The following is a 16,579-nucleotide window of genomic DNA, read 5'->3' on the forward strand; positions in this document are numbered from 1 at the left end:
CTATTCTTTAATTGTTGTTACATATGAATGTGTGTACGTGTGTGTGTGTGTGTGTGTATGTGTGTGTGTGTGTGTGTGTGTGTGTGTGTGTATGTGCTTTTGTGTTTTCTTAAGAATCTAAACACAGCCTTATCAGTCCATATACTGTCATTTGTATGTATATGCTTTCAGGGCTAATCCTTTGATATTGGATGATCAATTAGTATGCTCTGCTCTTTGACTTTGTAGCATGCTGCTGCAAGCTGCCGGACATTGATTTTTCTCTCCCCACTAGGTGGCAATTCAGCAGTTCAGTGAGTTGGAACTGTTTCTACATTTTTTTAAAACTTCCTTTTCTCACAAAAAATAATATGTAGTATGACACATCCTACCTACTGGGTATTATATTTGTGACCTCATTGCTGACTGAATTTTATCATCCATCTCTCTTCATCTGTGCTTCTTCTACAGGAAGCTTTCATTTGCATACTTATTTGGTTGTTTTTATTTGCTGAGTGTCTTGCAGATTATCTGACAAATAGAATCCATCACTATCCACCAAAAAGCATATGGAGATAAAAGGAAAGGAAAGGGAGAGAAACAAAGATACAAAGTAAGGATAGGGCATCAAATCAGAAATGCCCATTTTTTGACAGATACCTGACTTTGAGATATCAAGGACTCAACTAAAGAAGTCAACTGTGACCCTTAAATGCATAAAACAGGAGCATACTCACCTTCTGAATAGAAAGCTACAGTAGAAGGCTTTGTCCACAAATCAACTATCTGGCTATTAACATGACTTGATAAGAAAAAACTGCTGTTCAACATGGCTGGGGCAACCTTAAGATGGCTCCGCATAAACCTATGTTATGCTTATGACTTCTGCATTCTGGGAGTGATGGCTTTAATTTTATTAGTTCCATGTGAGAAGCCAGAAGGACATTGGCAAAATAGGTCTGAAGAGTGAGGCAAAGAGCACATGGATAGATTTCTGGCTAAGGTGGTTAGGATTAGGCTATGGAGGTATACAGAAGAGGGAGGTATACAGACATGTTATACATTTCACTTTCAAAGAATCTGAAACTGATAGGAACTGTTGTCATACATGTTTTATGGTTCAAGAAAGAGTACCTTTATTAAAAAAAAAAAGCTGAAGTAAATGTCCATCTCATAAACTCTAGAAAGTTCTTCGGGCTGAATGAGCCACTTTCTAAGGGTAGCTGACATCAAAGGGTCATTCTAAAACAAAGAAGTTAAGGCAAGAATCCAAACCACACCAACATCTGGGTGTTGGTTGCATTGTTCCTAGTACTCTTTGGGCATTAGTGAGGACAGACTTTGGACTTGGGTAGCTTCTGACTATGGAAGAGGGAAACTGAGAGATGTAAGTTGTGCTCCACACCCTGTTGGTTCCTGATAGATTACCTCTTTACAGGACACTCATTGTATTTGCCGTGAAAAGCAGAGAAAAGTATGAAGGTCTTGGATCAGAAGATTTCCCAACTGAATGTATTATTTCCACTAATTAAATACTCATCAGCAGGGTCTGTGGAGACTCAACTTGGCAAGACCACTGAGACACATAAATAACTGTCCACCCCAGCCTCAGCACTGAAACCTAACCAAAGCCACTGATAACAATGTACCCATTCTTTACTCTATTACTGCTCAATAAATAAACAAAACATCTATTGACCTCTTACAGGTGTCTATGGGAGCTAAAAAGCACTATGGTTGTTACTGCTTTTCTTCCTTTTAGTTTGATAAGCACCAGGACTTTTATATCACAGGATTCAAGGCCTGGGGTTTTATATCAGTGGTGGATTGCTTGATTGGCATGAATGGGGCTCTGGATTTCACGTTCAGAATCTAAATAAGAATAAGGATTCTGTCTGAATCCTTTGGAAGTTTCACACTTCACATTCAAACCAGAGAACAAAAATCAACAAACAGACCCTTGGACCCAGGGTTATTAATTATTTTCATATGTCTCAAATGAAATGTCAAACCGAGTTTTTAACCATTAGAAACAAAATATTTATCATAAGACAACATTGAAATGAAATATTTTTATATGAGCCTAAATATTGTGGCTGTTTTCCTCCTTAATAATAACCTTATAATTCAAAGAAATCTTTTGGTGTTGTAAGCTTATAAGGAAAAAAATAACACTAAGGAAAAATACAAACTCCGTTTTTCCACTGGGCTCAGTTTAAATAACAAATAAGAGCAGCATGCTGTAAGTCTCCTATTGTTCTACATGCTGCTGTGAGACCCTTCTTACATTATTCAGAACACATGACACGTAATTGACAGAGAGATATAAAATGGGCTAGAAACAAGGGGAATCACTAACAATACCAGGAAACAGGGAAATCTCTCAAGACTTTTGAGGCAATCCATAGCTTAGTGTAGCAGACTCCCTTGGAAATAACTCCAAAGACTTTGAAGTAAACAAATCATAAACTGGTAGGTGGTAGGTGACTTCACAAAGCACTGGAGCTCATAAAAGACAAAGAAAAAATGATAATATTTTAAGCAAATCATGGAAACTGTTTTGAAGCATAATGGTGCCCTCTTACTTAAAATTGAAATGGTTATCTGAGAATGCTTTTGACTGCTGCATTGGTATTATTAGGTAACCAAGTAGAGCTTGTAATATTTACTCAGAAAATAACAGAACGTCCTTGGTATACGAAGGATTTATACAGATTTAAGATACAATAGAGAAAATAAAACTAAATATCCGTGCAAGTGAGCTAAGATAATACTCATAAAAATGACTCTTAGATACTTCCTGAAATGTAGTGTATTTTATATATATAGCAGAGAGTCAGACAAAACTTTTCACAACTGATCAATAAAAGGTCTATTCCAGTATCCTAAAGGTGGAAACAGACTGATGCCCTTCAACACATGAATAGGCTGTTGTAGTATGACATAGTGGAATATTATGCAGCTGTGGAAAAGAATTGATACATGGCACAATTCTGGTTGAAAATTGATTTTAAGTCCCACTTTATGACCTGGAACCCATGCACAACAGTGCTAAAGTGGCCAATAACCTAATACTAGATAGGGCATGAACCTATGAGAAAAGTAATGCTATTGTTCTTTTAAAGGTAAGTAGCAATAAAATGACTCCTAATGACATTCTGTTGTACTCATAGATTAGTACCTTGCTTAGTCATCATTAGAGAAGTTTCCTCCTGCAGCAGATGGGAACAAATAAAGAAACCCACAATTTGACAATGTGCAGTGAGTAAAAGACCTTAGAACACTGATTCCTAAATGGGATGTCTCCATCAAATCCTTCCCCTTGGGGCTCAGGGAACTCTGCAGAAAATGAGGCAGAAATATTGTAAGTGACTGAGAGGATGGAGGACACCAAGGTAACAAGACTCTAAAACACAACAGGACAAATATACATATGAAGTCACAGAGACTGTTGTAGAATGCACAGGGTCTACATGGGTCTGTGACAGATGAGGTCTCAGAATTCAGGAAAATGGACACAAGCCCCCATACCTAAACCAGAAGCTATCTCCAAATGAAGTAATCACAAATGAAAAGTTAGTTCTCTCTATCTCACTGGAGATACAAACCACTCTTGAGGGTAGGCCCCATGCCTAGTAGTAGGGGTCTATACAAAACTAACTCAATGGCATCTTTGGAGTTTCTTTGTCACCTAATGTGTTGGTTATGTCATTTTTTAAAATACCTTACAAGTCATTGCATATATGGTATACCTTCCAGTTTTGTGTTTTTGTGGGATTTCTATATGTACAAACCTGTATGTCTCTACGTTTATATGTGTTTTTCAGGATTTTTCTTTGGTTCTTTTACTTCTGTTTCTTTGTTTTATTTTATTACAATTTGTTTATTATTATTATTATTATTATTATTATTATTATTGTTTTCTAACATGAGACAGAAAAGATATAGATTTAGATGGCAGGGAATGGAAAGGATGTCAGAGGAATTGGGAGAGGGAAATTCATAATCAAAATATACTGTATGAAAAAATATATTTTCAATTAAAAACATGTTAATTGGTGAAATAATCGATAAATGTGGTATTTAATATCAAATATTATGTAGATTGATTTATGTGAAATACCAAGATTAGGTAAATCTCTGGTGATAGCAAAATGTCAGGGGTTGTAGATAGGATGAGAATGGATAGGAATTTTGGAAGCTGGCAAAGATGATGGTTATGGAACATGTGGTTGTGATAAATGCCCTGTATAAAGGCTAATTTTGAGACTGAAGAGGGGGCTCAGTGGTTACGATCAGTTGCTCCTCTTGCACACAACCCAAGTTTGGTTCCTGGCATCCATATGCAGGCTCACAACCATCTATAATTCCAATTCCAGGGGATCCAGTGCCTTTTATCTTCCATAGGTACCAGGCATGCCTGTGGTACACAGAAATACATGAAGGCGTATATTCATCCATATACAATTAAACATATATGATTTTTAAAAGGTTAATTTTGTTGTGTAAATTTGCCTCAATAAGAACATCTACAAAAACTGATAATGTTTTCCTAACATCAGACTCAGCAGAGGAGACCACCTCTCATTCCTGCTTAATGTCCCTCAGTGTGGACCAGTTGCCCTTTCACAGACATTGGATGTACCTCAAAGTAATTGTGTTCTAAAAGAAGTGTCTATTTGAATATCCAGAGAAATAAGACTGAAGCACTGGGCTCCTTGAGAAGGAATGCATAGGAGAGGAGTAATGTGTAGAAGCCAAACAAATTGCATGAGCTGAGAGAGAAACAGAGCCTGCTCTCTTTTCCTCCTCATTTTGTTTCTCTAGTTTTGCTATTCTTAGCTAGAAGGCTTTCTGAAATCCATTTTCCAGGTACCTGCAATCAAAATTTAAACACCTTCATTATCTCTACCTTTTCCTCAATAGTCATTTCCACCCACTCAGCAAGTCAATTATTCTAAAGTCAACATATTTAATTTCCTGAATGAATCTGTCATTTACTCTTATCCTTTAATTCCATTATCATCATGGCAGCTAAACAATCTTCCACTGTAAATTTAAAAATAGCAAATTATACCATTATTCATATACATCACACCATTGATCTCTATATTTTATATATGAATTTCTTTGACTGTAAATTGTTGATATAGACTTTCTTTGCTGGGATCTTGCATAATATTGACATTCTTGGAAATTGTAAAGTGCTTAGAAAAATGGCACATGCTATTAATTCTACTGTGGCATTACCAGAAAGCAGGTTTCTGGAGTAATATTGAATCTTTTCTTAGCTATTTATGTGCTACATATCCTCACCAAACTCAGCTACTGAGAATAAAACTGTTTATTAATTTACAGTGTCCATGATTCAGACCTGGGCAGTGGTTACATGAGTTGCTTTGACTTCATCTCTCTCATAAATTTGTAATCAAGCTATGGACCCTGGTTGCAATCATCTCAAACATCCTGTGGGACATGATCTACTTCTAAAGCAGTGATTAGGCAGTGGAAGATAATCCAAGATCATTCTATTGGCTAGTAGAAAGTTTTAGAAGACATATTTCTGGGTTCACTCACATTGTACCAGCCTCCCCCACAGCAATCATGGCTTTTGCCTTTCCTCAGAATAAACAAGACAGCAAATATGATATATCCAGTCTGGCAGCTACCATCTTATAATACCTAATTCTTCTGAGAAGAATCAATTTAATGTGAATTTCTACTCATAAGAGAGGAGTTGCTTTATCCAGCCTAAATTCAAGTAGAGAGGATTAGAAACAATTTTGGCCTTTCAATGTAGATATTGAATGTAGACACTAAGGCCACTCACTTAGGGTCTACTATAAACTTGGGCAATTTTGTCAAATTCTTAACATTTCAGGTTTTTGTCTTGCAAATACTACAACACAATTGTAGCACAAATCTTAAAAGTTCTTATTAATAAAAACAAACCCAGAGCCAGATATTGATGTGAATGCTGAATGATCAGAGAAACAGAACAAGCCACAGCCACCTCACCTTGCCAATTCTTCAGCTGATCCTGTTTCCTCAGACTGGAAGCCTCTGAGTCCTCATCCAGAAGGAATTTCAGCTGAACTGTTGCTCAAAAGCTTAACCAGCTCTAGTTCCTGGTCCTCACACCTTAAATACCTTTCTGCTTTCTGCCATCACTTCCTGGGATCAAAGGCATGTGTCACCATGCCTGGCTGTTTCCAGTGTGGCCTTGAACTCACAGAGATCCAGATGGATCTCTGCCTTCGGAATGCTAGGATTAAAGGTGTGTGTGCCATCATTTTCTGACCTCTATATCTAGTGGCTGTTCTGTTCTCTGATCTCAGATAAGTTTATTAGGGTGAAAAATATTTGGGGGAACACAATTATCACCATACACAATAAGTTTCAAATGTTTGTTAAAAAAAGTAAATGACCTAAAAGAGAGCAAAATAGTGATGATTAAGGAGAGACATGGGTCATCATCTTACCGACATGCTTTAAATGTTCCTACTATGCACACAGAATTCTCAGAAAGAGGAAGGATAAGACTTTCCTGACCACAAGTATCATATGTTGAGCTATGTACATCTAAAGAACCAGTGCTCTTCATTATTTTGTTTTTATTTTTATTATTTAATTTTGATTTTTACATAATTCTTATTATTTTGGGGAATATAATACATGAGTACTGTGTTTACATCATTGCCATCCTTCCCTTTCCTCTCACCAATGCCTTTCATTTTCCCACCTCCCTCCCAAATTTATAACTTCTTTAATTATTGTTGATATATATATATATATATATATATATATATATATATATACAGTTGTTTTACACACACATATATACATATAAAACTTTCTAAAATCATTTAATATTTATTTATTTAGTGTGTATTTATGGATGACCACTGGGGGTAAATAACCTAACAGTTTAATAGTGGGTTTGTCCCTGGATAAAGCCTATTCTTTCTTTCAGCAATAGTTTTTCATCTGTGTGGGGGCATTGTAACATTCCCCCAATCCACATTGGCATGGCAACTGCTATTTTCCTTATTCCCAGTAATCTACAACTGGTCAAAATGAAGAGAACAATTGATTGCGTGTGAGCCAATCCCAACGGATACACAACACAGCCCCTACACTTAAGGTTCAAGGAACATTGCAGAAGAGGAAGTCAGAGAATTGTGAGAGTCAGAGGTCCAGACATCTGCTTTGGGATAGTTTCTTATGTATAGGAGAAGCTACCACTTGTATATAGAAAGTTGCACCCACAAAACCTTCATTATTTTCTTTCATTGTGTCATGTGTGCTGTTGAATCTCCATTTCTTGCAGATACTGAAGCTTTAAGATGGCAAGTGGATGCCGGGCGGTGGTGGCGCATGCCTTTAATCCCAGCACTTGGGAGGCAGAGCCAGGCGGATCTCTGTGAGTTCGAGGCCAGCCTGGGCTACCAAATGAGTTCCAGGAAAGGCGCAAAGCTACACAGAGAAACCCTGTCTCGAAAAACCAAAAAAAAAAAAAAGATGGCAAGTGGACTCCATGCAATTACTTCAATCAAGAATATGAAAAGAACACATAAATTACACTCTGGTTTTCCCAACATCATCTCAGAGCTGCTCTTCACTGAGTATCTCTTGGTGGCTATTCCCTCTTTTTCATAAAATTCAAATGTTTCTCTAAAGTGCCTCAATCCATGCCTTCCCCAGGCTTACCAAACTGACTTATCCACATGCAATACACCTGTTTTGATGACTAACATCAAGTATAAATTGCTGGAGCTCTAATTACAAGTTAATATGTAGAACTGGTTTGACTTACAGAGGTGTAGGTGGTATATTTGATCATAGAGGTCAGAGGAGTATGTTGGATATCTCCCTCTATCACTCTATGTTTTATTACTTTAAGGCAGGTTTTCTCACTGAACCTGGAGCTTGTGTATTTCAGCTTAGTTGAAAGTCAATAAGGCCCTGTAATCCTCCAAACTCTGCATCTTCAAAACTAGAGTTACAGATGTCGATTTACATTCCTGTCTTTCTAGTCAGGTGGGTACAGGGATCTGAACTCCAGTCATCAGAGCTTTATACCAAGTGTTTTGAGCCATTTCTCTAGCCACCATTTTCTGCTCATATTACTGCATACATCCAGTCCAATTGTGCACTCAGGAAGCTTAGGATACCTGGTATTCTTAGAATTTAAAACCTCTTTCCTCAAAGTGTACACTACTACTCTCTAAATCTCCATTCTGGATATTCAAGACTGCTAAGTCAATGTTTCATGAATGTAGAAAACATATTGGATAAAACATAATAGGTGAACAGAAGTTCCAGACAGAATTTTGCAGTCAGGAAGATCATGGCAGAAGCCTTAAGTAAGGGACAGATAGTCTTCTGTGAGGATCAAACAAAAATAATTTTCACTCAGCTCTCTCTACCTTGCTAGGTCACACACACTTAAGGTTAGGTCAAGTACAAACAAATCTGAAATCTTAAAAATCAGCATTATCATTTATTTTTAAATACAGCAAATTTCTGGAGCTTCCCAGCTAGTTGTCTTATGTTATTAACAGACGGCAGCTGATGTTTAACTGCTTTAAATATCTAAATTGATTTTACCATTCCGATAGTTTCTCACTACAACCACACATTTTATAAAGAATCTAGTACTGATTACTAATTCTCCTGATAGAAAAATAAACAAAAAGTATAGGTATGATACAGTCTCTGCCTTTCAGGAAAGCTTTACAGAAAGAGAAAACTTTTATCTACCAATAACTAAACAAGTGCCGCAGACACTACTCTAATGCTACTTAAGAATAAGATGATAGAGGAAAAATACGCAAATTTGTAGCCATGAGCAATGGATTGTATATATTGAGCTCTGTGCTAAGGAATATACAGTAATAAATGCACATTTACACTTTGTAAAATACTATTTTGGCATAAAGTATGTTTTTATAAAGTTGATAGGAGGGAATCTTTAATTGTGATGGATCAATAGAGAAAGAAGGGAGAAGAAACAACACTAAGGATGGGTGGAAATGCCATATGAAATCATATTACATTATTTTATATTTGCTTAAAATTGAGATATAATATATACTATATTATATAATGTTCAATACACACATATTTTATAGATAGAGAGATAGAGATAGAGAGAGAGAGAGAGAGAGAGAGAGAGAGAGATGAAATTATACTACTTGGGCTGACGATGTGACAATGCTCCCACAAGAGCTGTAGACTATCTAACAGAAAATCTAGTACCAGGCATAAGAAACTACTTTTGAGTTGTTGGTCTGAGTACCCAAGAGACTCTCAAGACAAGTCAGGCTATTGCTGTTGCCTTTGGTTGTTTCCTATTGCTGAAGACATCGCATTACACACTTAGTATACAAGACTTGGAGGATCTGAGGTAGATATGATCTGAAAACGTCCTCCCTGAGGATTAGCTTCCACAGTATCAGAGGGTGCTATGCAAGTTGCCTAAGGAAGGAAGCAATCAATAGTCTTACCCTTCTGTGACAGCTATAAACTACGAAAATGGCCACCACAGCAAGATATCTCTAAAGGTGCAATAGTGGTACTTAGATCTTGATGGAAACCAACAGCTGTCTAATTGAACTTCAGGCCTGTTTAAAAGGAGGAAAATTAAACCATTTTTCCTTCCTTCCTTTCTTCTTTGCTTTCATTCTCTCTGCCTCTGTCTTTTTCCTCTTTCATTAGCTTTGTGTATTGATCTTTATACCTGTTAATTATTTATAATTTAAAAATGGTTTATATTTATTTTATTCTAAGAGTATGAAAGTTTTACCACTCGTATATGTGCACTTCACATGTGTCTGGTGACTGCAGAGGTTAAAATAGTATATCAGATCCCCTGGAACTGTAGTTATAGATGATTATGAGTCACAAGTCGATGCTGGGAATAGACCCTGAGTCCTCCAAAAGATTTTTATAACCACTTAGCAGTCTCTCCAAGATCCCATTCATTATTTTTAAATTTTTATCCTTTTTATGCTCTGATTCACATTATTCAAAAGAAATCTCTGGTAAACAATCAAATAGTACAAAGAAACAATAAAGGTTGAAAAATGTGTTAAATTATTATTGGTGGTTCAAAAATGTGACTCCTTATACATTATTTCTCCAGTCTGGGTTTTGGAGGAAAATGTAATTCAGCAATGAAGATAAAAAGTCATGGGGATTTTCAATGATAATAACAAACTTTGAGGCAATGAAATATTGGACACATGATGTTATATAACATATGCCATTGATGTGTACTTACCAGACAGTATAGATTTGTCTAACTACATTCTATGATATTCAGAGAATACCAAAAGTACTCAAATGGTGCATTCCTTGAAATGTATCCCTACAGTGATTACATATCACATAGGGAAATCAAGAATTTGCTTTGAAGTCATCCACACTTGTATATCACAGAGTGAACCCATGCACTTCTTTTTAATGCTGTGCTTCAACTGTGATGAACATGAATCCACAAGTTTCCTCACTTAATATAATCATTGTCCATTTGCCTGATGGATGCTAGTCTTCAAAGAATTGTATCTGTCAATAACTGAACCAAACTCATGTGAGAAGTGTTGAGCTCAACAAGACAAAGTACTATTTGTGCATTATAGAATGATATTTATTTGATTGCATGAACGTTGAGGGTACAACAATGCTCCCTAGAAGCTTGGAAGATGAGGGAAGGAGGAAGAGACTGATCAATGGGCAGCTGTGAATAAGAAGTTTTGCTTTTTTTATTGTACAGTGGAGTAGCTATAGATAACATTTACAATCTACATGTTAATAAAATACAGAACAGGGAAATTTTGAAAGTTTTCACCATACAGAAATGATAAACACCTGAGAGATAATTTTCACTATTTCAAATATTACTCAATGTGATCATGTTTTGGATCATGATTATTCTGGGTCAATGTAGCAGGAATCTTAACAATTCTTATTAATAAAAACAAACCTGGAGCCAGGTATTGGGGTGAATGCTGGAAGATCAGAGAAGCAGAACAAGCCACAGCTTCCTCACCTTGCCAATTCCTCAGCTGATCCTGTTTCCTCAGACTGGAAAGCTCTGAGTCCTCATCCAAATGGATTTCAGCTGAACTGCTGCTAAAAGCCTAAAACCTTAACCACGCTAGTTCCTGGTCGTCACGCCTTATGTGCCTTTCTGGCATCACTTCCTAGGATTAAAGGCATGAGTCACCATTCCTGGCTGTTTCCAGTGTGGCCTTGATCTTACAGAGATCCGGATGGATCTCTGCCTCCCAAGGGATAGGATTAAAGGTGTGTGTGCCACCATCTTCTGGCCTCTATATATAGTGGCTGTTCTGTTCTCTGTCCCCAGATAAGTTTATTAGGGTACACAATATTTTGGGGAACACAATACCACCACAGTTCAATTTTAGATTTTTATGTACCAGTTAAAAATAAATTAAACATTTATGCAAATTTCAAATGTGTATGTTCCATATTCTACATTAAAAATGAGGCAACTTGAGCTGGAGAACTAGTGAATGTGAAAATAAACAACATAAAGAAAACAGACTGTGACACATGCTGTGAGGTGGCAGAAGTGGAGTACAGTTAAAGGCGGAAGGTGACACATGTAGACACCTGAAGGGGAAAGAGCTTCTCAGTCCTCAAAAAAATGCTCACATCTTACCCATTGCATGCATGAATGTGTAAGTAGAATGTGATTCAATAACACAGTGTTCCTCCCTCCTTCTGAGAGGAAATGGTTCAGATAAATGAAGTAATATAAGGCTCAGTTAACAAATACAAGGACTGTCAGCTATTACCTCTTTTTATAGATGCTTTCCTAAAAGTTTCAGGAAAATTATAAAGAAAGTAATGTGGCAAACATTGCAGATTAAAAAGTATTATCGTTATCATTTAGAAATAGTATAAATCTTAGCAGAATGCAATTCATCTTTTAAAAAACACAATTTGTTTTAATGAGTAAAAATATTTTGATTATTAGCTTTTGAGGCAAAATTAATGTTTCCTTTATGAAACGTTAGCAGTTCCATACAATTAGTTTTCATATGCAGCAGGAATTAAAATTTGTATAGCTATAAATAAAATAATAAAACTTGAACTATATAATTTAAATTTAAATTTAAAGAGAAATTGAGTAGAAATATCCAAGTTACATCATGACATGGATACAGATATAGACTGTGAATTTGAGTCAGCACAATTAAGGCAAAAACTTTTCAATTCTACACAAACTGATAGTACTTGAAAAATGTGATTTTTAATATCAATGGGGGGGTGAGACAATTTTGAGGAAAATATCCCCAAGCTTACTTGGAAAAGTCAACATTGCACAGATACAAAGGAAACTTGCAGGGTGTCATGTTTTGCTATTGTTTAAACTTCAACAGTTAACAAAACCTCAGTGATGACAGTACAGATCTAAATGAGATAAATTATTTAGCAGCAATGAAAATGTTGAGAGTGAATTATGTTTTTGAATTTAGAATGTTAATACAAATAATTCCAATAACTGGTAAAGAATAGATCAGAAGCAGCATATTGGAACAAAGGGGTTGTTTGGAGAAAAATAAGATTTGTTAGTCTCTCCATTTTTTTTTTTTTTTTTGGTTTTTCGAGACAGGGTTCCTCTGTGTAGCTTTGCGCCTTTCCTGGGACTCACTTGGTAGCTCAGGCTGGCCTCGAACTCACAGAGATCCACCTGGCTCTGCCTCCCGACTGCTGGTATTAAAGGCATGCGCCACCACCGCCCGGCTAGTCTCTCCATTTCTATAACAATATGATTTCCAATTATCCAGTACACTTATGAAAGGTATCATTATAATTACTCTGGGAGAAACAATAGGCACATTGTGTTGTACACATTAATTTTTAGGCAAAGCCTACAAATAGGACTTTACCATCATTACTCCTCCACAGACACAAAATGAGACTTACACATTTTGACAAGTAGACTTCAAGAATAATTACACACAGATATCAATTTTAAAAAGTATAAAACAAGTGACTAGTTAGTAAATATTTCAGAGAAATGCCATGGAAAGCATTATTGTTGTGTCAGTGGCAAAGAATTCTTTATATATATATATATATATATTTTATAATTAACTTAATTTCACATATCAGCCAAGGATTCCCCCCATCCTCCCTCTTCCCAAACCCCAGTGCTCCTCCCCAATCCACCACCCATTCCCACCTCCTCCAAGGCAAGGTCTCCCCTGGGGAGTCAGTCCAGCCTGGTAGACTCAGCCTAGGCAGCCCCAGTCCCCTCCTCCCTACACCAAGGCTGAGCAAAGTATCCCAGCATAGGCCCCAGGCTCCAAAAAGCCAGCCCATGCACCAAGGACAGGTCCTGGTTCCACTGCCTGGGGGCTGCCCAAAGAGTTCAGGCTAATCAACTGTCTTACATATCCAGAGGGCCTGGTCCAGTTCCATGGGGGCTAATCAGCCATTGGTTCACAGTTCATGCGTTTCCACTAGTTTGGATATTTGTCCCTGTGCTTTTTTCAATCATGGTCTCAATATCTCCTGCTCATACAATCCCTCCTCTCTCTTGCCAATTGGACTCCCAGAGCTCCACCTGGGGCTCAGCCGTGGATCACTGCATCTGCTTCCATCAGACACTGGATGAGAGTTCTATTATGACAGTCAGGGTGTTTGGCCATTTGATCACCAGAGCAGGTCAGCTCAGGCACTCTCTTGACCATTGTCAGTAATCTACAGTGGAGTTATCTTTGTGGATTTCTGGGGATCTCTCTAGCACTCTGCTTCTTCCTATTCCCCTGGGGTCTTCATTCATCATGGTATCTCCCTCCCCTTTCTTCCACTCTGCTCCTGATCCATCTGGGACCCCTAAGCTCTCTTTCCCCCAATCCTTGCTCCCCATTACCCACCCACCCCCAGTTTGCTCATGTAGATCTCATCTATTTCTCTGTCATTGGGAGATCCCTGTGTCTTTCTTGGGGTCCTCTTTACTAGGTAGCCTCCCTGGAGTTGTGAGTTACAGTCTTGTTATACTTTGCTTTACATCTAGTATTCATCTATGAGTGAGTACATACCATGTTTGTCTTTCTGAGTCTGGGTTACCTCACTCAGGATTATTTTTTCTAGTTCCATCCTTTTGCTTGCAAACCTCATGATGTCATTGTTTTTCTCTGATGAGTAGTACTCCATTGTGTTTATGTAACACATTTTCTTTATCCATTCTTCTGTTGAAGGGCATCTAGGTTGTTTCCAGGTTCTGACTATTACAAACAATGCTGCTATGAACATAGTTGAGCATGTGTCCTTGTGGTATGATTGAGCATTCCTTGGGTATATGCCCAAGAGTGGCATAACTGGGTCTTGAGGGAGGTTAATTCCCAATTTTCTAAGAAAGTACCATATTGATTTCCAAAGTGGTGGTCCAAGTTTGCATTCCCACCAACAGTGGAGTGTTCCCCTTGCTCGACATCCTCTCCAACATAAGCTCTCTTCGGTGTTTTTGATCTTAGCCATTCGGACAGGTGTGGTATTTCAGAGTCATTTTGATTTGCATTTCCCTGATGATTAAGGATGTTGAACAATTCCTTAATTGTCTTTCAGGCATTTGAGCTTCCTCTGTTGAGAATTCTCTGTTTAGCTCTATAGCCCATTTCTTAATTGGACTGTTGGTCATTTTTGATGTCTAATTTCTTGAGTTCTTTATATATTCTGGATATCAGCCCTCTGTCAGATGTGGGGTTGGTGAAGATCTTTTCTCATTCTGTAGGCTATCGTTTTGTCTTGTTGACCATGTCCTTTGCCCTACAAAAGCTTCTCAGTTTCAAGAGGTCCCATTTATTAATTGTTTCTCTCAGTGTCTGTGCTACTGGTGTTATATTTAAGAAGTGATCTCTGGTGCCGATGCATTCAAAACTACGTCCTACTTTCTCTTCTATCAGGTTCAGAGTAATTGGATTTATGTTGAGGTCTTTGATCCACCTGGACTTAAGTTTTGTGCATGATGACAGATATGGATCTATTTGCAGTCTTCTACATGTTGACATCCAGTTATGCCAGCACCATTTGTTGAAGATGCTTTCTTTTTTTCCATTGTATAGTTTTGGCTTCTTTGTCAAAAATCATATGTTCATAGGTGTGCGGATTTATGTCAGAGTCTTCAGTTCAGTTCCATTGGTCCACATGTCGGTTTTTATGCCAGTACCAAGCTGTTTTTATTACTGTATCTCTATAGTAGAGCTTGAAGTCAGGGATTGTCATGCTTCCAGAGGTTGTTTTATTGGACAGGATTCTTTTGGCTATCCTGTTGTTTTTTTTCCCAAGCAAAGAATTCTTAAGAAGGGGAAGATACAATCAGTTGAAATAAAGATTATGAATATCCAATTTAATATAGAAAGATTGAGAATCTATAGTTTTAATTATACAAGGAATATATGATCTAAAATTAATTATTATAATATATACTAAAATGATAATTCAGTCATATATTATGTATTTACCATTTTTTATGGCATATTAGAAAAAATCAAAGCAATTGGCTTAAAGTAGACTAGAGGACATGAGCAAAGTCCTAACAAGAAGTCATTTCAGGCCCAGTCACTGAGCCGCCGCCGAGGACTCAGCTGCCTCTCCCTCGAGCCCCCTCGCTTCCAGACGCTCCGTCCCCCCACCGTCCGCCTTCTCCTGCAGCCGCCTTCCGCAGGCAGGCCGTTTCCACGGAGGAAAAGAAATCATATTGTATGTCTGCTATCCAGAACCTCCACCTCTTTGCTGATGCAAGTAAGGGTGATGACCTGCTTCCTGCTGCCACTGAGGATCATATCCATATAAGAATTCAACAGAGAAACGGCAGGAAGACCCTTACTACTGTCCAAGGGATCACTGATGATTACGATAAAAAGAAACTAGTGAAGGCGTTTAAGAAGAAATTTACCTGCAATGGTACTGTAATTGAGCATCCAGAATATGGAGAAGTAATTCAGCTACAGGGTGACCAGCGCAAGAACATATGCCAATTCCTGATAGAGACTGGACTGGCTAAGGACGACCAGCTGAAGGTCCATGGGTTTTTTTAAGTGCTTGTGACTCTCTGAAGTGAGGATTTCCTTGCAATGAGTAGAATTTCCCTTCTGTCCCTTGTCACGAGTTTAAAAACCTCACAGCTTGTATAATGTAGTCATTTGGGGTCCGCTTTTAACTTGGACTAGTGTAACTCCTTCATGCAATAAACTGAAAAGAGCCATGGGAAAAAAAAAAGAAGTCATTTCAGACAGTGTTATTAGTACAACAAAACGGAGTTGTTTTCTGAGGTGTCTGTGGGTGATGCTGGCACTCCATTAGCATCCCAAAGAAGTCCTCTCGAGGGTACTGACAAGGAGACTGGGGTCTTACTCAGGAGCAGTACTGTCTGTCAGATCATTATCTCAAAAATATTATTGCAGGCAGAGTAGCAGAAGGAAGAGAAACACCCACAAAACAAAGTGAAGAGTGAGAATCTACGTAGGACTCCGGTATTCTCCAATCTCAACATAAGGTGGTAAAGCAACCTTATCAAGGACAGTCAGATAGCCTGTATTCTAATAGCAACAAGACCCCA

At 37.7% G+C, this 16,579-nt stretch overlaps 1 protein-coding gene across 1 annotated transcript; it reads left to right on the forward strand.

Moving 5' to 3' along the window:
- The first annotated feature begins 15,722 nt into the window (after positions 1-15,722).
- On the forward strand, positions 15,723-16,058 carry LOC128109035 (eukaryotic translation initiation factor 1-like). The gene has a single exon (XM_052736034.1). The coding sequence runs from the start codon at positions 15,723-15,725 to the stop codon at positions 16,056-16,058; it is 336 nt and encodes a 111-aa protein (XP_052591994.1).
- The last annotated feature ends 521 nt before the right edge of the window (positions 16,059-16,579 follow it).

The sequence above is a fragment of the Peromyscus californicus genome, unplaced genomic scaffold (assembly GCF_007827085.1).
Source record: "Peromyscus californicus insignis strain IS unplaced genomic scaffold, ASM782708v3 Scaffold_13__1_contigs__length_99412109, whole genome shotgun sequence".
Lineage (NCBI taxonomy): Eukaryota > Metazoa > Chordata > Mammalia > Rodentia > Cricetidae > Peromyscus > Peromyscus californicus.